We start from the raw sequence: 22,467 nt of genomic DNA on the forward strand, positions 1-22,467 counted from the left end.
CACGATTTCTGGACTTGAATTGTAGGGAATCCTAATTGAATCAATCCTGCATTTAAAAAAGTACTAAAAAATGTTTCGTTTACGAGATACAAGTTTTTCTCGATTTACTCGAAATCAAAAAAAGTGGATAAAATGGGTTTTGATTCTGATCCACACATATGTACGTCTGCATTTCCAGATCTGCATTGAAAGGAGATACAGTATTTAAGATTCACAGATGTTGGATACAGGGAGTAGATGAAAATGCAGAGATCTTCATATATGCAGATTATAGGAAGATTATGGCGAATCGAAATTGGGATTAACTTTTGTTGGATTTACATAGATCTGGATGCAAGAAGTAAAGGAATATATACCTGAACACCCAGCTAAAAATAAATTGGGGTATTCACCATCCGGTGCAACAAAAAGGTGTAAAAATCCTAAATTTTATTTTTCTACTACTACAACTACAACAGACAAATTTTGCACCATTGTATTTTACTTTTGCAATAGGGAGCGCTTGGCCACACCGAAGGGTACATACGGTAGCGGTACACGGGTACTTGTATGAAAAAAATTCCAAATTGACACATCAACGTTCAGATGTGGAATTTTTTTCATACAATTACCCGTACCGCTACCGCATGTACAGTTCGGTGTGTCCAAGCCTTTAGGGTATAGCAAAAGTGCAAAAGCGTACAAAAATTGTAGTCTGTATATTTGGCTATTTAAGTTTAAGAAAATGTTACACTTTTGCACTTTTGCAACGATACAAGACCATTTGCATTGAATCGTGAATACCCCTAATGAATTTTAATAAAAAAAAAATTTACACACGACCTAAAAAAACAAAACAAATATTTGTCGGCTCTTTAAAAAAAATCTAAGGCAAGTTTTTGGCCTTTATCCATAGAACATTTTTAACTGAGCTAAAAAGTATTCAAGAACTTCAGTAGAATCTTGCCGAACTTAAAAAAAAGAGTGAAAAAAAGAAAAAACAAATTTGAATACTAGGCCCGACTACAAATTCAAAATAATGATGCAGAATGCTTATTTTTTGGTTTAAAAAACAATTTTTGTAGTTTTTTCCAAAAACAAATAGCCGTAGAAAGAAATAAAAAATTTTTACTTATGTAAATTTCCCACTTTTTCACTTTTTAGGTCATTGTCGTTCGCAGTACACATAAAAAGGTCCAAACTGACATTGCGTCGCTATGCTGCCAAAACGCACTAAGTCAAAAAACATAGTTTTGAGTAAATCGATTTTTAAGATTATTTCTCTTGTGAAAATTCAATGTTAACTGTTATTTGTCAGATAATCACTTTAAACACAAACTCAACATTTTGACAATAGTTTCCAAAAACTTTCTTTGTTTTTAAAAAACCAAAATGATAATTATGTGAACGAAAGTAGAAAAAGCCATGACTTAGTGCCTTTAACCTGTAATGATTTACAATTACACGGTGTAACACTCAAAATATACGCGGGCGGAGACCTATCAGGTTTTGTAGAGCTAGTCGCACTGAATACGAAACGGTATTTGAAAATCCCCTAACACCCCCAAAATCTGGAGTTACGGGCAAAAAACGGTTTTTTGGACCTTCACCCATTGAAAAAATTCTAGCTTCGACAATTTTTTACCCATTTTCGATTTTTTTACAGTTTCTGATAGAAGATAAATATACCTTTTTAACAATGTATAAAACATGTAACTCGGTTAAACCACTTAGAATTTATAAGATGTCAAAGTTCAAAAATTCAATTTTTTTTGTCATTTGCCCAACTTCGGCATCAATTTAAAGTATATGTTTTCAAAACAACATGCTATTTAAAAAATATATTCTAAAACTATATCTATTTCCCAATTGATCGATGTATTTTTTATGAAAATCACTTCAAAATTGGCTTAGAAAAAAAAATTTTTCGATTTCAACACAGATACAGAAATTCGAACTTTTAGGTATAGAACAAAAATGTTGTTTCGGCACGTAGTAGGATAAGTTGGACGCCAGGATTTGATGAAGGGTTTTTGTAGAGGAGCTCAATACAAACATTTTTTTTCTTTAAGAGGGGGGTCTATCTCCCCCCGTTTAGGTGGGAGGGGCATTTTTCTAAAAAAAAATTATCAAAATAAAAAAAAATTATTAAAAAACAACGGCAACACTGACAGTAATAAATAATACCATTTCCAAAAGGCAAAATTGTGCATTTGATTCTAATTTTTAAATCAATATAATATTACCAATAGTTTTTGAAATAATCGATTTCAAAGTTAAAAATAGGGGAAAAAAATATTTTGAAAACTGATTTTATACTATTTTTGTCCAGACTGTGAATTTTAGTAAATAAATTACTTAGACAGAAAACTGTCTCAATTGATTCCTTATCGAACAGTGAAAACTATATGTTTCTATGTCTTCTAGTTTTTGAGAAAATTGAAAAAATTATTTTATCAGATTTTTCTTTTTTCAAAATATTTTTTGTTTTTATTTGTTTTTATTTTTCAATTTTCTCAAAAACTAGAAGACATAGAAACATATAGTTTTCACTGTTCGATAAGGAATCAATTGAGACAGTTTTCTGTCTAAGTAATTTATTTACTAAAATTCACAGTCTGGACAAAAATAGTATAAAATCAGTTTTCAAAATATTTTTTTCCCCTATTTTTAACTTTGAAATCGATTATTTCAAAAACTATTGGTAATATTATATTGATTTAAAAATTAGAATCAAATGCACAATTTTGCCTTTTGGAAATGGTATTATTTATTACTGTCAGTGTTGCCGTTGTTTTTTAATAATTTTTTTTTATTTTGATAATTTTTTTTTAGAAAAATGCCCCTCCCACCCAACTAACATTTTTGCTTACGGGTTGCAAGTCTAAAGGGCTATTCGCACCTATAAGGCTGGTATACTACCCACGGTAAAAAAATTATCAGTAAACGCTGATATTTATACTTCTAAAAAACTTTTTAGGAGTATCTTATAGTGGGATTATAGGTGTGATGAGAAAATTATCTATAAGCACACTATAACGATGTCGAGAAGCATTTAATCCTATAGGAATCCGCGACAGAGGTCATTAAAAGCTTCTTATCATCATAACAATTTTATTCTTATAAAGCTTTACAGGTGTACAAAATGTAGCATCTGGAAAGGTTTATAGAAGGCATGATACTCAGCTTCTCGATTGTTCTTTTGAGGACGCCAAAATATATGTAGTGTTTTAATAAACTTCATCATTTAGTTAAATTTATATTCAGGTAAGTGCGTTATTTTTTGTTGATTATTTTACTAAAAAGTGCAAATAAATTTATTATTTATTTAATTTTTATTTAAATGTATTTAAATACAATACAAGATCCCTTTAAAAAAAAACTATATTTTATTTATTTCAGGTGATATAAAAATAGGTTCCTCACATATACATGTAGTGTCTCTATAAACGGATCTGGTGTGCGTCCCATTCATTGTACTATTTATCGAAGTCTTCACTTTGATCAACAGTACAAAGTTCCTATCGATGGAACAAAACGATGGCGAAACAAATCTCACTCAAAACGCAATGATAACAATTGGTAATTCAAATTATTTGTGTTCCAATTATCCTGCCGAAGCTCAACTAATACGAATTTCAGTGCTGTGTCGCAATTCAGGCTGAAGCAGCACCAGTAATGGTGGTTGTGCTAGTGGTAGCTTCGAAGAAGCTCAAATAGTATTCTACGAATCCAAAATTCGTCCAAAAGAATCATCATCAAAACCAACCCCCCATTCTGTCTGGCAAACTTCACAAGTCACAAAAACCTCACAAGGTGATCATAACTCGATTTTGTGAAGATTTGTTTCTCACAAACTTCTTACTAGCAAAAATCCAACTTGTGAGTTTTGTGACCTCTTTCGGTGCAGATCACAAATTCGAAAGTTTATGTATACAAAAACCTCACAAAATCAATTTTAGCTCACCTTTTGGAGTTCTTGTGACTTGTAAGGTTTGCCAGAATAGGGGGGTAATATTAAAAGCATCGACATAATGGTGTCTGACATGTTCGAAGGTTTTTACAGGAGAATCGCCGTTCCCGCCGTGCGAAGACTAATATGGCTGTTTGATTTGAATGCATCTGATATTAATTTGGAAAAGCTCAAGTAGACTCACAAAGATCTACAAACTATATCTAATTCTAAGGTCACAAATCGGTGAATTGCAATTGCAAGAAAATACGTTAAGAGGCGTAAGTATACACTTGACTTGTAATAAAATTAATTAAATAAAAATATCACTTTCAGAAGAACATGGACAAATCTGTTATGAATCAACTGAACTTTAATCAACTAAGGACACTGGCAAAATTTGAAAAATCGTTCATCTCACTACGTACAAAGATTCGTCTATTGAAAGCACAAAGAAATGCCACACGTGTCATGGAAGAGAACCCACCAGCTAAATTAAAGCAACCAATAGCTATTGAACAAGACCAAGTAAAAAGGCAAGTGGATTTATGATCTTTTCCAGAGCCCGTTGAATTATTGATCCTATCCTCCACTTGAAATTAGTATCGAGGTTGCTGCTGATGCTTCTGGAGTTGAAACAGAGACACCAGTCGCAGAAGCAGTAAGATTATCATCTCAACTCGATTGCTGTTTCTGTTATGTTGATATTGTGGTGCATGGTATACCATGATTGTGATGGACGTCGATGATTTTCTATTTCTTTGACGAGATAATTTCTTTTTGCATACCTATTTATTACTTCGACTCTCACTGGAGATTGGACTCATGTTTCAAATGATGAAACAAAATTGAAATACCAACTAAAAAATTAGTGGGTGCGTTCAACAGCCGAAATATTTTCTGCCAAAAATAATATGAAGACATGCGAGAATTTTTAGTATACGTATACCTCACCGAGTGATCAGCTGATAAACATTATGGCCTTTTTTATTTTTATTGCTTTTCGCGCTATTATTCAGCTTGAAATAAAATATATTTGCAAGAGATAGTCAAATCGATTGGGCAAGTACTATACAAAAAAATGAATTAAAACAATTTCCTCTTATCAATATTTATTTTTTATTATTTTTTCAATATTATTTCAATATTTTTTATGTAGCTGCTTTGGCAAACTATCTTGATAGCTTTTCGTTCAAAAAGATATTGCAGATATGGGTATCCCAGAAAACCTATCCGATAGGTGACTGAACGCACCCAATATCAAAACGTCAAACATGCTTGTGTTATTTTTCTCGTTGAAAACAATTTTTTTTTCGAACCATTTCAAGCTTTAAAACCATTCCTTTCCTCCTATGAACACGAAAAAAGTAATTCATCATCAATTCTTAAATATGATTAAAAAAATGGACGAAGATGAAAGAGTGAAGAGGTAAGCCACTTATTATTTTCCAAAGACATTTCCAAAAAATCCGCTCCCTTTCTCGTAGATACCGGTGTTTCTCTCAAAGAACTTGCAGGACAATTTAGTTATACATATCTCACCAAAACCCATATAACCAATTTCGATTCGACCAATTTGGTAAATTGCTGTGTAAAACCCTTTAGCAATTATGTCAAAGTCGACTTTACCATGAACACAGAATCCAAATATTATGATCGTTTCAAAGGCGAACACTTTGCCATCATGGCGTATGGAAAACAAGCCAAAGGCGAACGACAAACAATCGTATATTAGCACAAAATCCATAGACAATGCTGCAAAGTATGTGGTACCAAAGTGGAGGAAAAGTCAATCAACGAAGAAGACGATGACGAATAAGTGCAGCAAGTCATTGTGAAATTCTCAAAAACCGATGCGAATCGAAACAAGAAAATCAAAGACAAGAGCTATGATAATTTTGTTAAACGATGTACTGAGGAACTTGTGTCCGAGACACTTTGGCATCTACATACATCACCCACTGCTGCATAAGAGCGACAAAAGATATTTCCCACTCAACAGCAAAGAGTGATTTTTAAAGATGGTTAGTATTAGTAAGTTAATTTGTCTTCTCATGTTTTTGAGAAAACTTTCATTTTTCATTTTATTTTATAGCTCGCATGCTTACTTTCGATGATATCATGTCAATCCTGACAGAAAGTATTGAATGTCTTAGCTGGAAAAGGGATATGAATGGTACATTGCTTGTGTTACGACTTTGGCGCAAGTGGGAGTGCTAACTAAAAGCAATTTGTTTGGCAAATTCGAAGTCCTCTATCCTCCAGATAATTAATCAAATGCTAATCGTGTGGGTTCTGATTTGATGGTTCGTGCTAGAGATTACATGGTAATAACGAAGAAAAAACTTTAAAATTGGATTAAATTGTAAGTTTAAAATATATTTATTAAATAATTATGTTATAGAAGTGCCACAGATAGTTTCTTGCGTCAGTACATTTTATTTTTTTCAACAATCATATGTACTAAAAAATCCCCCTAGAGCCTAGAACAAGAACTTTGGATATATGGCTTTGTTCAAATTGGGTTTGTGAATAAAATTTAACACCAAATGCATTGCTTCTTTTTGAAAAAAAATAGTTAAAATAAGGTCGAAACTTATTTCATCAATATTTTGTTCAAAATAGCTCATATATAATGGATTTTACTGATAGCTATAACAGAGCCCTTAGTTCATTTGAGTAATCATCAAATAAGTTCAAATCACGCTACTGAACAAGTTCTGACCTAGTTCATTTTAGTTCAATTTGTTTTATCACTCTGTTTTTATAGAAAAAACAAAAATACTTTGTTCAAACTGTATCCAAACTTATGTTAAATTGAAGCATGCTACATATAAAACAAAAATTAAGTTAAAAATAATAGATAAACATTTTATTTCTTATAAAAATTCTTAATTTCCTTTATATACTTGTCGAGCTTTCTGATTCCTGTTGGGAGTCTATGAGAAGGTCGTTTTGCTTTCATTAAATTGGAATCATAGTAATCCAAGATGCTACTTGTTTTTTGTTGTTGCTCAGATATTAGAGCAGTGGTACTTGAAGAAAAAACGCTGAAACTGGCACAAGCGATTTTGTGCACTTTTCATCTAAATCCTAAGGTAGAGCAGAAGAACGAATTTCGCTCCGCAAATTTTTACCTTCAAATAGGTGCCAAGTGACTAAGAAGTTATTTGGAAGGAAAATTTTTCATTTTCTTGGTACAGTAAAACCCACTTAAGTCCTTACCTCTCGATTAGCCAGATTAGCCATGAAAAAAAATATTAAAAATTAAAAAATGCACGCAAAGTTCTGTGCTATTACTTTTCTTAAAGCTGGTAGTTTATCCTTTATTTTGGTTTTTGACTCAAGTTGTTTCATTAAGTAGTTTTCGAGAAATTAAGTTTAAAAGATGAAATTTAGAAAAAAAAATTGTTTTCTTTTTTGAACTTATTCTGTATAAAATTTTGCAATATTATGAACCTTTTTTATTATAATTTAATGACCTGGTAGTTTTAAGTCAAATTGTAAAGAATTCATTCGAATAAATATCAAAGTTCCTAAGAAATTAAAAAAAAAAACTGATACATAATTTTTTTCACGGAAACCCTGTTCCTTTTTTTTTATTTACAATATTATATCTTTTATTTGCATTTTTTTTTAAATTTTTAACTAAATGTTAAACGTTATCCCTGGAGAAATTTTCTCAATAATATAATACATTCAATGGAATAATATAAAAATCTATTAGTAAGGGTCGTTTTTGAGGTAAATTGCTTAACCCCGACTGCGTTTTGTGTCCAATTTATCCCAGTCGTAATAAAGAATACAGTCTAAAACATATAAGTAGGTACTTCTATTACTATTACTACATAAAAGAAGGCGGGGGCTCGTGCCAAATTCCAATTTTTAAAAATTTTTTTGATACCTACATAGTTAGTACCTATTTGGTTGAAAACTAAAATTGATGTCAGCTGGAGCTGCTGTGGGACTTTTAGGAGAGAAAATATTTCAAAGTAGATAGAAATAAAAAAATTAGTTAAACTCGTATCATTTTGGAATAAGCTGGCTAGGCTGAAAGTATTTCACATCTTATTAAATGTTCACATCTCTTAATAAACTGTACCATTTATTGAAATGTATATTCAGGCAAGCGAGTGCCTTATTTTTTATTATTTTGTTAAAAAGTGCAAATAAAATATACAAACAATATACACACCATTGAAAACCTATATTTTATTTATTTCAGGTGAGTTCTTATCGATGGAACAAAACGTGTCGATGGAGAAACAAATTTCACCCAAGGCGCAATGATAACAATTGCTAATTAAAATTATGTGCGTTTCAATAATCCTGCCGAAGCTCAACTTATACGCTATGCCTTGGGCAGCAACGAACGAATCTCGATGCCACCTTATAAAACCAAATTTCAATGGGCTTAATATTAATGCCAGGATAATATTAAAGTCCAACAAATCATTTTTTAGAAGGACACGGCCCCATTTCTCACAAATGATGGATAAAAATGTGGATAAAAACTAAGTTGGCAAACTTGTTCCTACAGAAAAAAATCAATTAAAACTTGTCTGCATCCCTGACACAGTAGTGTCTACTTGCTGTTCAGTTAAAAGTACAATATGTTCGCATCTAAAAAGTACAAGAAATAGATGATTTTTAAAAATACTATGGGTGAGGCTATCCATGTGTTACGGACTGTATGTATGTACGATAAGGAGTTTTATTTCAATTTTCTAAAATCTTTTTCACTCATTTATAGGTGCGCCCTCCATTGCAACAACAGCAGCAACAACATCAGCAACAACTTCCGTCACATCAGCAACATGCACCGCAGCAACTGCACCACCTTCTCCACAAAAACATTCCCAACTACCTCCACAGCATCAGCAGAATCCTCCATACCACCAGGAAATGCATCCGCAAAACTTCAATCTACCGACATTTGGTATACCGCCCCCGGGCTACGGTGGGTATCAACCTGCATGGGATGAGTACAACCTCCATGGGGAATGCAAGGAAAAGAGATGAATTCCGAAAACTGATGGAAGATGCTCATCTTAATGGAAAGTAAGTTATCTCGCTTGAATAAAAAACAAAATTGATACACTAACAAATCCCTTTGTGTTTTTATTGTCAAGAGATCATTATTTAGTGAATTAAGTCAACGTTATGGACGCCACGATCACAACAAAACCATCGAAAAAGTACGTGAATGTGAAAGTTTTTTTCAAAGAGTACATTGTCGATTTTCTTCTCAAGAAAGAAGAGGATAAAATTCAGAAAAAGAAAAAGGTATGTGCAAAGTTTCTGGTGTCTATTATTGAGGCAAGTTACCATAATGTTGTTTTTTTTGAAAATTTTATATAATAATAAAAAAATTAATGAATATATTATAACAATCTTAAGATATCCACAAAATAAAATTGCAAAAATAATTTTTTTTATCTCAAAAACAAAAAATTGCATAGTTTCTAATTTGTTTATATATTTTCATGGATTTTTATTTTAATGATGCTGATGTCTTCTCATACTTCTATTACTTCCACATACTAAAACTACTACTATACTACTACCGCTGGGTTATGCTTGCTATCGGCAACCAGCAGCCTCATACTACCACCATCTTGTTGGGATGCGTCTGCGATCTCTTGTGCTAATCTATATGCCATTGTTTATTGGTGCTTTGATTCGTCATGAAGTCGAAAAGAAGGATAAATGGATTCAAGAGTTTTTGCAATGTTGACTGCTGCTTTAACTGATAACGAAACCAGTGGAAATATGGCTACTCAAGTGATATATAAAATTTGTATAACTATGACCTATTTGGTGCCATTCATTTTTATACACAAGACTGTTGAATTGACGGACCAGAAGTCGATTGCTATGATTATTAAGTTTCTTCAAGCTTTTGTCGTCGAGGACTCTCTGATAAGGTAAGACAATTTGGACCCTATACCTCTATTTTTTCCCAAAAATTTTAAATATCATTTTATTTCTATTCAAGGTTATTCAAACTTTTGGAGTATCCCCAACTACACTCAACAAACATTCGTTTGTTGTTGGACTTTCACTTGGAAGCTTCGAAAAACACTCAGTTGGATAGCTCAGTGCGTGTAAACACTGGCATCTATTGGCTGGTTGGGGCGCTTGAATAAGAAGGTAATTGTCAGGCAAGAGCTCGTTGAACTCATCATTCAGGTTGTCTTGAATCCAATTGAGGCATTACCCTCCAGTGGTGGAGATGAAAAACATGGCGCTGACACACCACCGTTGCTGGAAAGGAAAATAACATGCATATTTTGATTCTTTCGTGGTTGGCTGCAGCCACTGAAGCATGCAATGCTGAATTTAAAAGTCAAGAGTTTGCTTCGGCAAAAAGTGCTTCATATTGTTGTAATATACCTAGAGTGCTTAAATGAACATTAAAATAAATATATATATATATATAAATTCAAAATAATTTCTCTTTTTTTCATTTTATTTTCATTTTTTTAGCCCTATTATGCTTCCAATAAGAATTCTGTGGTAGGCTTATAGGATCGAATACCACTTTCGGCTACTGATGAGAAACCTTACAGTAGTCTTACAGTGTACTTCTCGCACATTTATAGGATCGAATACCACATTCGGCTACTGATGAAAAACTTTACAGGAGTATTTCATCGTACTTCTTATAGGTTTAATAGGAGTAAAAAAAGGGGGCCTTTTTGATGATAAACAGGGTTATATGAGTCTTTTAGGTGTGAAATTAGTGATGACAAAAAGCTTCTCACCATCGTTATAACATCGAAATTGTTAGTTGGGCACCTAAACGGGGGGAGATAGACCCCCCTCTTAAAGAAAAAAAATGTTTGTATTGAGCTCCTCTACAAAAACCCTTCATCAAATCCTGGCGTCCAACTTATCCTACTACGTGCCGAAACAACATTTTTGTTCTATACCTAAAAGTTCGAATTTCTGTATCTGTGTTGAAATTGAAAAATTTTTTTTTCTAAGCCAATTTTGAAGTGATTTTCATAAAAAATACATCGATCAATTGGGAAATAGATATAGTTTTAGAATATATTTTTTAAATAGCATGTTGTTTTGAAAACATATACTTTAAATTGATGCCGAAGTTGGGCAAATGACAAAAAAAATTGAATTTTTGAACTTTGACATCTTATAAATTCTAAGTGGTTAAACCGAGTTACATGTTTTATACATTGTTAAAAAGGTATATTTATCTTCTATCAGAAACTGTAAAAAAATCGAAAATGGGTAAAAAATTGTCGATGCTAGAATTTTTTCAATGGGTGAAGGTCCAAAAAACCGTTTTTTGCCCGTAACTCCAGATTTTGGGGGTGTTAGGGGATTTTCAAATACCGTTTCGTATTCAGTGCGACTAGCTCTACAAAACCTGATAGGTCTCCGCCCGCGTATATTTTAAAACCTCATTTTTGTAACACCGTGTTATTTGTTCGTAATCAATACTTTTCTGACATAATGCAGTTAAAGGAAACAACATTATAGCACAAAAGTAAAGACAAAATCTCAATTATACCTAGTTAAATCAGAAATTTTACAACGTAGAAGAATTAAAAACAAGTAACTATTAAAAGAAGGCTTTAAAAATGGAAGCAATTTAAAATAATCTCTTCCATCTAATACATCTAGTTCTGGAAGGAAATCTTTTGTCTAACATTTTGATGGTAATGATGAAAACCAAGAATGAAAAATTTCAGGAATAACACCTTTCTTACAAATGAGGCGTTCAGAATAATAAAGGGTGAAGTCCACTTTTCTATACATAAGTCGGATTTTTAAAGGTCTTTAAAATTAAGGGTTTTGTTCTATATAAAATAATATACAAGAAAGAAATCTGTGAAACCTTTATTTCAAAAGTTCCTTTAGTTCTTGAGAAAAGGCTTTTCAAAGTTCAAAATAATGCACAAATTTCAAATGGACTTAACCCATTATTACTCTGAACACCTCATATATCAATCAGGTCTTTCTCCTAGTTGTGCTAATTTAAGAGGTTCGGTGCACCCTGTACAGTCTTGGCCATTTTTTTACCGGCAGATAATTAGGAACAGTATTTCTCCCTCTTCGAAAATTCTTAAAAACGTTCAAGTTTCGAAAATTGTGGTCAAACTCATATTAAGTTTGAAGTATTCCCGGTTTATTTTTTTCGTATCGAAAACATTTAATTTGAAGCCAGTTAAGAACGAGAATTCTAATTCATTTTTAAAAGGTTATTAAGATTCATATAGAAAATTCAAGTCGTCTTTACTCGCTGATAAACTTATAATTTGTATTAATCTATTTACATTTGACCGCTTTTTTCTTACATTTACCTCACAAGATACTTTGTAAGTCATTTTTCAAATTTAAAAATGTTGTTTTGAAGACAGGAAAAATGCACTAAGTCTCATTAATGCTTTCTCTTGCTATAAACTGGTACTGATTTAATTTTTTTTGCGTTAAGGTATAACTACATTGGCTCAAAAAGTGAAAAAGTACAAAAGTGAAAATTTTCAAATGCATTTTTGTGTAGTTTTTCGGGCTGGAAAATTAAAACTAATGATGCAGAAAGCTTATTTTTTGGTCTAAAAAACAATTTGTATACTCTTTTTCACAAAACAATTGCGCTAGCGAGAAAAAAAATATTTTCACTTTTGTACTTTTTCAAAAAGTGGTGTATGTAGTTAAGCCTTTACAGGTAAAAAGCACTAAGTCAACTTAGTGCGTTGTGCCTGTATTAAAGTTATTTTTTCTGACTTCGTGCAAAAATATACCTCAAATAATTCATAAAGTACGCCAAATATTTCTTAGTGTGGTATTTTACTAGATCGATATCATCATTCTGTTTTGCATTTAAATCTAAAAATCCTTAAAATATGACTTAGTGCGTTTTGGCAGCATAGCGACGTTGGTCGCCCAACTGTCAAAACATAACAATTTGGCGACCAATGTCAGCTACCGTAATTCTTTTAAATTACCGACGAAAAACGGACAAAAACTGAAAAACCACGCACACCACTAATTTTTTAACAATCACTGACCATTTTCCGCGAAGAAACACAAAGAAAATTTGTTATTTTTAAATTTAAATTTTTAAATTTAAATTTCTGTTTACTGTGATTGAAATATAAAAAATAAAGGCCGACCTGACAGATTGGTGCTTATTTTTGACAAACAAATTTTGACAACGTTCGGAATATATTACCTTGTTATGTGTACTGTGATTGGAGTTATGCCTTTATTAAAAAAATTCATTTATAAAATTTTATTAAAAATAAGTGAAATTAGTATTAAAGAAATGAAAACCGGACCTTAGGATGTTAGCATTCAAATCTAACAAGTAGATGTCGCTTAAATCGAATGAGAGATTATGTCAGCTGTCATTTGGCAGATAGTTTTTTTTCGCATGAGACATGCTCATAAAAAAAATATATCACTTCATCGGACATGACAACCAAAATTATTTCCTTTTTGTTTTGAAAAAAATAATATACACAAGTTTTTTGAGGCCCAGATTCAAGATTGTATATTAAAAATCTAAATAATTTTAATAATGGAAACTGTTCCAAATAGCTCAGCAGTGCAAGTTCAAAGAATTATAAATAATGCTGAAGAATTTAAAACCACTCGTAATGATCTGAACAGTTGGGTAAAAGAAGTCAAAGACAAAGAGCATAAGTTAAGTGTTGAAAAGGACCCTGAGGTATGTATAATTTTAAATAAAACATAAATTTAAAAGAAATCATTACAAGTATATATCATTTTCTTCAAAAAAAACATTTTTCCCCAAACTCATTCATAAATGATTTTCTATAAATAAATTTTAACAAAATCTCAACTTCGGCACCATGCCATGCAAAATTTTTTATATAAAAGGTGTTGCAAAGGAACTACGTAAGTTTTGTTTTTTTCTCTTTGTTTGCCTTATTAAATAGATTACATTTTTCCTTGCGTTTTTGCGATTTCAGAGAATAACCTTCGTCGAATGGGGAAATGACTCCTGTCTAAATAATTGAGATCCATGTAAAAATACTTCTGTCTAAATACCTACATAAGGTGTCGATGTCAATGCCCTCCACGTGCACCTGTCAAGTCCAGGGCCCTATTGCACCAACCACTTTGCAAAACAATACTTTTCTGCAAAGTAAAAGTGCAAAGTGTTCACCAAAAATTAAAAGTTCCCCACTTAATTGTTCATGTTTTTTTTTTCTAAAGCAAAAAGTGCGGGCGTTGCACCAGCCAAAAAATGGAACTTTGCGTGATTTGAAAATTTGCAAAGTAAAAGGGCCATTCCGCTATAGACGATCTTTGGCATAATTTCTAAATTTCAATATTTGTTATTTTTTTCTAATAATAACAAGTACAATAACTGTATTTAACAAAAGGAGGGCTTTAATGAAAAAAAAATCGTGGTAACACATGTTAGGTAGTAATTTGTATACAAGAAAATCATATTCTGTTGTTGTATTCCTTACTGTTACTTACTTTCGGCTGCCTTGTAAACGTGTTGCAGCCGCGGTAGCTTCGAATTCAAATTCCTCTTTGTATTTTTTTCATTGTATTCTTTTTCTTATTTATTTATATTTATATATATAAGATTATTGATTAAACGTCATTCGATGTCCCCAAAACATGGCGTGAAGTCAAAGTTGTCTTTATACCAAAAGCTGGTAAATCCAGTTAAACAGAACCCAAAGATTTCAGACCTATCAGTCTAACTTCTTTTACACTCAAAACACTTGAAAGGTTAATCGCAGTTACTTAGGACCGGAGGCTATATGACCCTCTCAGCATGCATACACAAAAGGCAGAAGTGTAGAGACAGCTTTACACTGTGCAGTCAGAACAATAGAAAAGTCACTTGTGTTAAGAATCTCGCAGCATTTCTAGACATAGAAGGAGCATTCAATAATGTTCATAATAGTGCAATAGAAAAAGCACTAACTGAACTTAAAATAGAAAACACGGTCATAAAATGGATCGTATAACAGCGGTGTCAAGGTTATAGCCTACGCAGACGATCTAGCTCTTCTAGCGACAGGTAAATACCTAACTGTAAGCGAACAATTAGAAAGCGCATTATCCAAGGTCAGTAACTGGAGCATTAGATGCGGTCTTAAAGTAAACCACCTTAAAACAGAACTGGTACTTTTCACAAACAGAAGGAAAATTCCTTACTACGATCCTTTCTAACTACGTTGGCAACAACGTAAGTACAGATTATTTGACCCCTTACTTAGACTTAGACTATCGCCATCTTCACTGATGGCTCGAAAATGAACACTGGGGTTGGTGCAGGTTTCTACTCAGAAAACCTCAACCTTGCCAGTTCTTTCAGACTCCCCGATTACAGCAGTGTCTTCCATGATGGCGATATCACCTGCTGACATTACCTTTTTCATTGATAGCCAAGCGGCAATAAAAGCAATTTCTACCACCTTAATCAAGTCAAAGCTTGTTTCGTGCTGTCGCGAAGAGCTTAGGGGTCTTGGTATGCAGCATAAAGCATAATGCAAGACGGCAACAGTGATGTGTTCGGCAACGAAAAAGCGAATGAGCTTGCAAGGGAAGCCCAACAAACAAAATCCCTTCTATACAGCTTTACAGGAGCTACATTAACACCTGTAAAGCTTTATAGAAGCAAATTTGTTAGTCGGGAGGCTCAGTACTTGATCCCTCTCTCATAGACCATAACATCAGAATCCCACAATGTGAAATAAAACGAAATATCGTCAACAATGTTTTTCAAAAAACCAATTAAAGATGGAACCTCCTGATAGATGGAAACTATGGCCGAAGTACGACGAGAAAAAATCTAATAAGATCTTACTACTCAGTAAACCTTCCTTAAGATCCCTTATAGGTGTCTTAACGGGACATAACCTTATGGGCTACCATAAAAAGAATATGGGGCTTAGCACAGATGATCTATGTAGAGGCTGCGGCAATGAGGACGAACAGGAAAACACTGCTCACTTCCTCTGTCACTGTCCAGCACTCTGCCGGACTAGAAAAACATTTTTAGGGAACTACTTCTTTAATGAATTAGAAGAACTATCAGAACCGTCAGGCAACATCCTACTGAACTTTGTCAAGTCTACCAAGTGGCTCGACAAACCATAGGATTCATAAGATTACACTTTTTTAATGAAGTTATAAATACTTCAGGGTATCACAAGGGATCTACATTGATCTAAGTGTGACGGTAACAACATCAACTGTCAGCCCATTTAACCTAACCTAAACCTAGCCTATTTTTAAATTAATCTTCTACTAAAAAAAATCATTTTTTTATAAATCGACTTTTTAGCAAATTTCTTTACATATTCTTGTAGAAAATTGAACGCTCTACAAAAAAGGCCTTATACACTTTTTTTGTTTATATAACAGTTTAAAATATATTTGAGGTTCTTAATTTTGTAACAAATTGAAAAATTATAATAATCAACCGGGCAAGACATATTCTTGTAGGAAACAGATTGCTTCACAAAAGGTCTTATAAACGTTTTTTATTAATCTAACAATTTGAAAGATATTCGAGGTCAAAGATAAAAAAGTTATAAAAACATTTTTTACTTTTCAAAATTTTCTTATTTACCGAATAGTCATTTTTAGCAAGATGTATTCTGTAGGGGCTTAAACAATTTACAAAAAAGTCCTTGGTATCAAATTGATTGCCTTAACCGTTTAGAAGATATTCGTATCCAAACCCTAATGCCCACTGACTTCAATAGCTTTCTTGTGACCAGTAGGCATTGCGATTGGGATACGAATATGTATGTATGTATCTTCTAGATGGTTAAAGCTATTCGCAGTAGGACTTCCCAAATATCAAATTTGAAACAAAAAATGATATGAAAGCACCAAGATAAATAAGCTAATTAATTCTACTACCTGACCTGTTACCTTTATGAAAAAAAATCCGTCGTTGCTGGAAGCGTAATAAGTAGCTAATGTCGACAATTGGTGTCTCCTAGCAAAAACGTATTTCACGATTGCATATCTCTTAGCCCGAAATTATACATTCCCCATTATGATTAATAAAAATGGCAAATCTGTCAAAACTCATACAAAATTTAATATTTTCCGTATGCATTGGCTAGTTTAAATTGTTTAAATTCAATGAAATAGTAGCAGTCGAGTAAGCACTTCACCAAGTCAACGTTTACCCCGTGGAGAGTAGTTGTTTTACTTTATTTCAATAGATCATATAAAATTTTATTCATTTTATTGATTATTAGTTAAGTATTGCACCTGAAAGCTGCACTCACTTTTTAAGCATTCATCAAATCATAATTTCATGTTTGATTTTTAACCCCGATTCGTTTTCTTACAAATTCTTAACCTGTTTATGCCAAGTAAAATGTTATCTAACAGAAATCTTCTCTTTTAAGCACATCAAATCTCCGCCAATCCGAAGTCAAATTCCCAAAAATGAAATGATAATACCGAAAACAGATGAAAATGTCATCACAGGTAAGCAACATTATGAATATATAATATGTATATCTATAAAAATGGCCTGTTTGAGAATTTAAGGAGTACAATCTGCACCAAACATACATATGTAAGTAAATTTTCAGTAACACACAAATAGAGTTATTTGACTTAAATTGTATGTTAAGTTGGGTAAGTTCAATCTGGGTACTCGATAAGCCTTTTGTTGCTTTTTTTACATTAAAAAAAATATAGAAGCAATAACCTTCTTAAGTATTAATTTTACGTATGTATTTGAGTGTAATATATTAACAAACATTTTCATTAAAATGTATTATTTTGTACCTGCAGTGAAACTCTAGGTTAGTGTTGTCACACTGAAACCCTAGGTTAGGTAGTGTCATTGAAAGAAAAAGTTTCTAGACTTGGTGGTAACTGGTAGTACACACAAGTTGTTGTTCATTCAAAACCTACAATATAAATTGATTACACAGGCAGCATCACTGCAAGTATGAAAAAGATATACATAAACCTCTTAAATCAAAACCAATTGACTAATGTTTGATGGAAAGTACTACTACCTTTTTTAAAAGAGTTTATTACAGAACAGCGCCTAGGTTCTGTTATCCTCACAATGAGAAAAGTGGTCAAGAAACATTTTCAATTGAAACAAAGTTTATACAAAAAAATGGATTTCATTCCAATTCACGGTGTCTCGCCACTTTCATCGATGTCAGAACTACAGAACGTAGGGAGGGCATAACAGAAAAATGAAGAATTTCTTCTTAAAATACTAAAAAGTTATTTGATTAGTTTTCCTTTAATTTTTTGGGCTAGTGTTATAAAGATCGCGAAAATATTTTATTTTTGTAACGATAAAAAGCTAATAAAAATTGATAATCTTTTAGTTCAATCTTCTTCTAAATTAAATAAACTTAATTAATGCTATTTTTCCTCATTTCATAGAAAAACAACAAAAAATCGAAGCTGATGGGGACCGAGAAGAAAGAAGAAATCAAGCAGATGTATTTAATGATATTGGAAACAAACATGTAAAGCTTCAAGAGTATAGAAAGGCAATATTACAATACACAACGGCTATTGATACATACAGCGAAGATCCAAGATATTTCACAAATCGGGCACTCTGCTTCTTAAAACTTAAAAGGTATATATTAAAAAATAAAATATAGTTTTTTTTCAGATGTTATGAATTTTATTACGATTTTCAGATATAATGAATGTATTGATGATTGTAACCGTGCAATAGAACTTGATAAACTAAACATCAAGGCTTATTACCGCCGTATGCAAGCTAATGAGTTTTTAAATTTTAATACGCAGGCACTTAAGGATTGTACAACTGTACTAATGATTGATTCAAAAAATCAAGATGCTAAAAAGAGTTTGCAGAGAATTAATCAAAGACTGAAAAATACTGGTAACTTAGTTTAATATTTCTTTACTCATTTATTTATTCGTCTCCTGATCCATGAAGGGTTTCTGTCTCAAATACAGCGGCCTTTCATTGTTCATTATTAAATAATTCTTTTTATTCCATTAAATAACAATTAGTTTTGTAATATTCTCAAAAGGTGCTGTTCCAAAAGGATATCCCACAAATGAACCCATAAGTTTCAAGGAAGGGCCAAACTTTAGTCCTTTACGAAGCAATATGGTAGACATTTTACCTGTCAATAAACCTTCATATGCTAGATCAAAGGTAGGTTTATATCTTTTAATACATCCTATGTACTCGTTTATTCTTATTTTAATTACAGAAACAACTAAAATCTATACCAATTATTGATGTCGTTGGACCTAAAGATGGGAAAAATTATGAAAATTCAAATATACAAATATCCGATGAAGTAATTGATAAACTTTTCAATGGTGAATGTGGCTCTTATGAGGAAGTAAAAAAAACTGATACGATTATAGAAAAAGACTGTAATAAGATTCCGCAAGAAAAAATTATAAGGCAAACATCGAAGAGAGACAAACTTGAAGCCGAAATAATAACTTCAGTAACGAAAGATGTAAGAAAATTGATATGTCAGTTTTTATAAAATATTTAGCCGTTTAAAAAATGTAGTTGCGCTCATAACTTTTGAACTTTAAATGTGAAATGAAATTAAGATCAAAGTCTATTTTCCTTTCCCAAAATAAATTATTCATAAAAAAAAACGAAGCTAGGAACCTTTTGAGGTTAATAGGATCCTCTTTAAAGGGTGATAGTATGTAGCATGAAGGGAAAATTTCAACTCCAAATACCTCTAAAAAAAATTATAGCTACAGAGAATGGCTTCATAAGAAGTTGCAAACGGGGTAAATTCTTCATTTAATTTACTGATAAATTTTTTTTTTTGCTTCAAGATGAAAATCGACTGAAAGTTAACGTCAAAACTTTAACACATTCAAAGTTTTTTTTTTATTATTTCATTTTTGTAACTAAATGTTATTTTGAAACCAATAAACCGCTCTCAAACTGCATGAAGAAATAAACGATAGACGAAACGAACTTCGCTAAGTTACGTGAAGCAAATTGTGACGATCATGTCCACGATTATCGTTTTGACGATTTACGTCTTGAAAACTATGGAATGACTCCCTAGAACATTTCGGATTTTTTTACAGCCCTATTCTGGCAAACTTCACAAGTCACAAGAACCTCACAAGGTGATCATAACTCGATTTTGTGATGTTTTATTTCTCACAAATTCTTTCTACCAAAAGTCCAACTTGTGAGTTGTGACCTCCTTCAAAGCAGATCACAAATTCGAAAGTTTTTGTGAGCTTTAGTTGTGAGGTTTGCCAGAATAGGGGGGGTTAATCTGCCTGTAACATCAAGTACTTTAAAAAAGGATTTGAGAAAATTGTGTCATTTCTTTCGTCCTTAAAAAAAAAAAAAAAACAAACCTAACTGCCCTACACTAACTCAAAAGGTAGGTTCTTAAGAAACACTTTAAATTTTAAAATTAAAATACTTGATTTTGGAAAAAATCATCTGAGCTGCTCGATAACAAAACGGAAAAATATGCTTTTCATTTTAGCATATTCAATTTTTTTTTCTTCGATTGTGAAATGACAGTCAAGGATACGTTTGAAAACAAAAAATATTCTACCTACCGTGTAACACGGCGTAGAATCGGGCTAGCAGCTTTGAAAAATGAATGGGAGCATAGTCCTAACTCTATTTTTTGTATGTCGTTTTCAATTGGTAATCCGGAAGAGCTATCCGACCCCGAACGCCAAAAAAACACCCAAACACAGTTCTTTTCACTTTTAAGTTTCATGTCTATGTATGTGTGTTTTTTCACAATCTACCTCATTACTTGACGACTATGAAGATGATAAAGAGGGAAATAGCAAACCTTTTATGATTGTAGGAATATTCATAATCATTTTATTAACATTAATATTCGTTTTGTGGACCTTTCAAGAGTTTATTTAATTAAATTTTATGTTTTGCAAAACAATCGCATCAAAATGAAGTTTGACGAATTTGACGTTTAAAGGTTTGAATGTGTGAGTGCTTCTGATTCTGGATTCTGATTTCAAAATCAGAAGAGAATTTCATTTCTCTCCAGAAATAGAATTGTCATCCGACGCCAAAAAAACACTTTCAGAAGCATCCGGAAGCATTCCGGACGACCAATCGAAAACGACATTAATTTGGCCGAGTGCCTCATGGATGCCGAGCAGTCTTTAAAATCAAAGGTTACTGGACAAAATACAAACTTTAAAAACTAACATTATAAAATCCGTTTAGTTTATACTGACAAAATTTTGACTGTTCATTAATTTTCAATTTTTTATTTGGATAAGTATAAGCAACTCCATAGATTAGAAAATATTTTTTACTATTAATTTTTTTTATAATTAATGTAAAGTACATGTCACTTTCAAATTTAACATTGTTATACAGAAACCTCTTCCTCCTGCACCAACATCAACGGCTCAATTTTATTGTAATTGGAAGGAATTATCTGCAGAGCAGAAATACCAGTATTTAAAGGTAAGGACTTTTAAAGAAATTGATTTTATCAGTATTTTTGATTATTTGTTCTATTACAGTCCATCCAAATACCGCGTCTTAATAAAATTTTGGGAGCTGGATTCGATTCAGAAACTCTTACAAGTTTGCTTACTATTTTCAAAGAGTTCTACGTACGCAATAATGATGATTTGTGCGAAACTCTTTTAGAGCTTTGCAAACATAATAGATTGAAAATCTTATCACTAATGCTTTCGGAGGAAGATAAAGCGGGTAATATTTTGTAATCTATAACAAACTTATACGAAATTAATACCTATCTTTATATTTTGCAGCTTTGTCAGATGCTCTCAACTATATCAAGAACAAAGCAAGCGCAGATGAGTTAGATTTAATAAATGAATCATTTAATTTAAAATAAACAATTTATTTGGAATTAATTAATTAATTATATTTTTTATTCTGTCATTCTTCAATTAAATGAGTGAATAAAGAGAATAGAATAAAAGTCCCGGCTGATCATGTTTATTCCGAATAGTTAGTTGATATAAAATTATGTATAAAATTAAAATTTATTGTTTATTTTTATTGTTATTATAACCTCCTAAATTCATATCCTTCCTTACAAAGAAAAATGTTGCTCATTAAATGGTTTACTGTTTTATCTCAAATTTTTGAGTTGATACTTGTCGGTTAGATAAATAGTTTTCGTATTTAATGGTATTAGTGGAGTTACTAAAGCTCAAAAAATGGCAAATAAACAAACAGCTCTGATTTTGATGATCTTTTTTTCAGACGTTGGTAATTAAAAATATTTTTAAGTCTATAGACTAAAAATTGCTGCTATTGCCGCTTTGATTTTTTTAAATTTAATTGAAGATTTTTGTGAACAAAAAATTTTTTTTCAAAAATTTTGCTTAAATTTCATAAATTTACAAATGCCAAAATATTATCTAGGCAATTAAAGGAAAACAACTATATGGGAGTGAAGGACAATCATCCATGCAATTTTATCACAAATTGACTTAAACACAAAAAAAAATATTTGAACACAACGGCAACACCTACAATACTTAAATATACATTTTTAAAAAGCTAGAAGCTT

The 22,467-nt window shown here is 31.9% G+C and overlaps 1 protein-coding gene and 2 long non-coding RNA genes across 5 annotated transcripts; all 3 read left to right on the plus strand.

The window, feature by feature from the left end:
* The first annotated feature begins 4,097 nt into the window (after positions 1–4,097).
* LOC129907110 (uncharacterized) lies at positions 4,098–8,773 on the plus strand. 2 transcript variants are annotated; one of them, XR_008770961.1, is made up of 6 exons: positions 4,098–4,212; positions 4,268–5,360; positions 5,419–5,955; positions 6,027–6,296; positions 8,157–8,626; positions 8,685–8,773. It is a non-coding gene; the product is annotated as an uncharacterized LOC129907110 (long non-coding RNA). The 2 variants fall into 2 exon arrangements; XR_008770962.1 differs by having other exon boundaries at positions 8,157–8,622; positions 8,685–8,772.
* Positions 8,774–8,942: 169 nt separating this feature from the next.
* LOC129907108 (uncharacterized) lies at positions 8,943–10,357 on the plus strand. Of its 2 annotated transcripts, none has more exons than XR_008770960.1 (4): positions 8,943–8,992; positions 9,064–9,217; positions 9,529–9,858; positions 9,930–10,357. It is a non-coding gene; the product is annotated as an uncharacterized LOC129907108 (long non-coding RNA). The 2 variants fall into 2 exon arrangements; XR_008770959.1 differs by having other exon boundaries at positions 9,532–9,858.
* Positions 10,358–13,347: 2,990 nt separating this feature from the next.
* Positions 13,348–21,810, plus strand: LOC129907096 (RNA polymerase II-associated protein 3). Its single transcript, XM_055983162.1, has 9 exons — positions 13,348–13,631; positions 17,323–17,404; positions 18,332–18,533; positions 18,598–18,806; positions 18,961–19,088; positions 19,147–19,404; positions 21,294–21,383; positions 21,443–21,635; positions 21,698–21,810. Exons 1-9 carry the CDS (start codon positions 13,482–13,484, stop codon positions 21,781–21,783), a joined length of 1,398 nt encoding a protein of 465 aa, XP_055839137.1. The 5' UTR covers positions 13,348–13,481; the 3' UTR covers positions 21,784–21,810.
* The last annotated feature ends 657 nt before the right edge of the window (positions 21,811–22,467 follow it).

This window comes from Episyrphus balteatus, chromosome 1 (genome assembly GCF_945859705.1).
Source record: "Episyrphus balteatus chromosome 1, idEpiBalt1.1, whole genome shotgun sequence".
In the NCBI taxonomy this organism is placed as follows: domain Eukaryota; kingdom Metazoa; phylum Arthropoda; class Insecta; order Diptera; family Syrphidae; genus Episyrphus; species Episyrphus balteatus.

Excerpts from the sequence above, each read along its gene's own strand:
- LOC129907096 (XM_055983162.1), top strand. The coding sequence starts at position 13,482 with ATGGAAACTGTTCCAAATAGCTCAGCAGTGCAAGTTCAAAGAATTATA. Across the intron at positions 17,405-18,331 it reads AGATGAAAATGTCATCACAG|AAAAACAACAAAAAATCGAA; the intron begins GTAAGCAACATT and ends CTCATTTCATAG. Across the intron at positions 19,089-19,146 it reads CTTCATATGCTAGATCAAAG|AAACAACTAAAATCTATACC; the intron begins GTAGGTTTATAT and ends TTTTAATTACAG.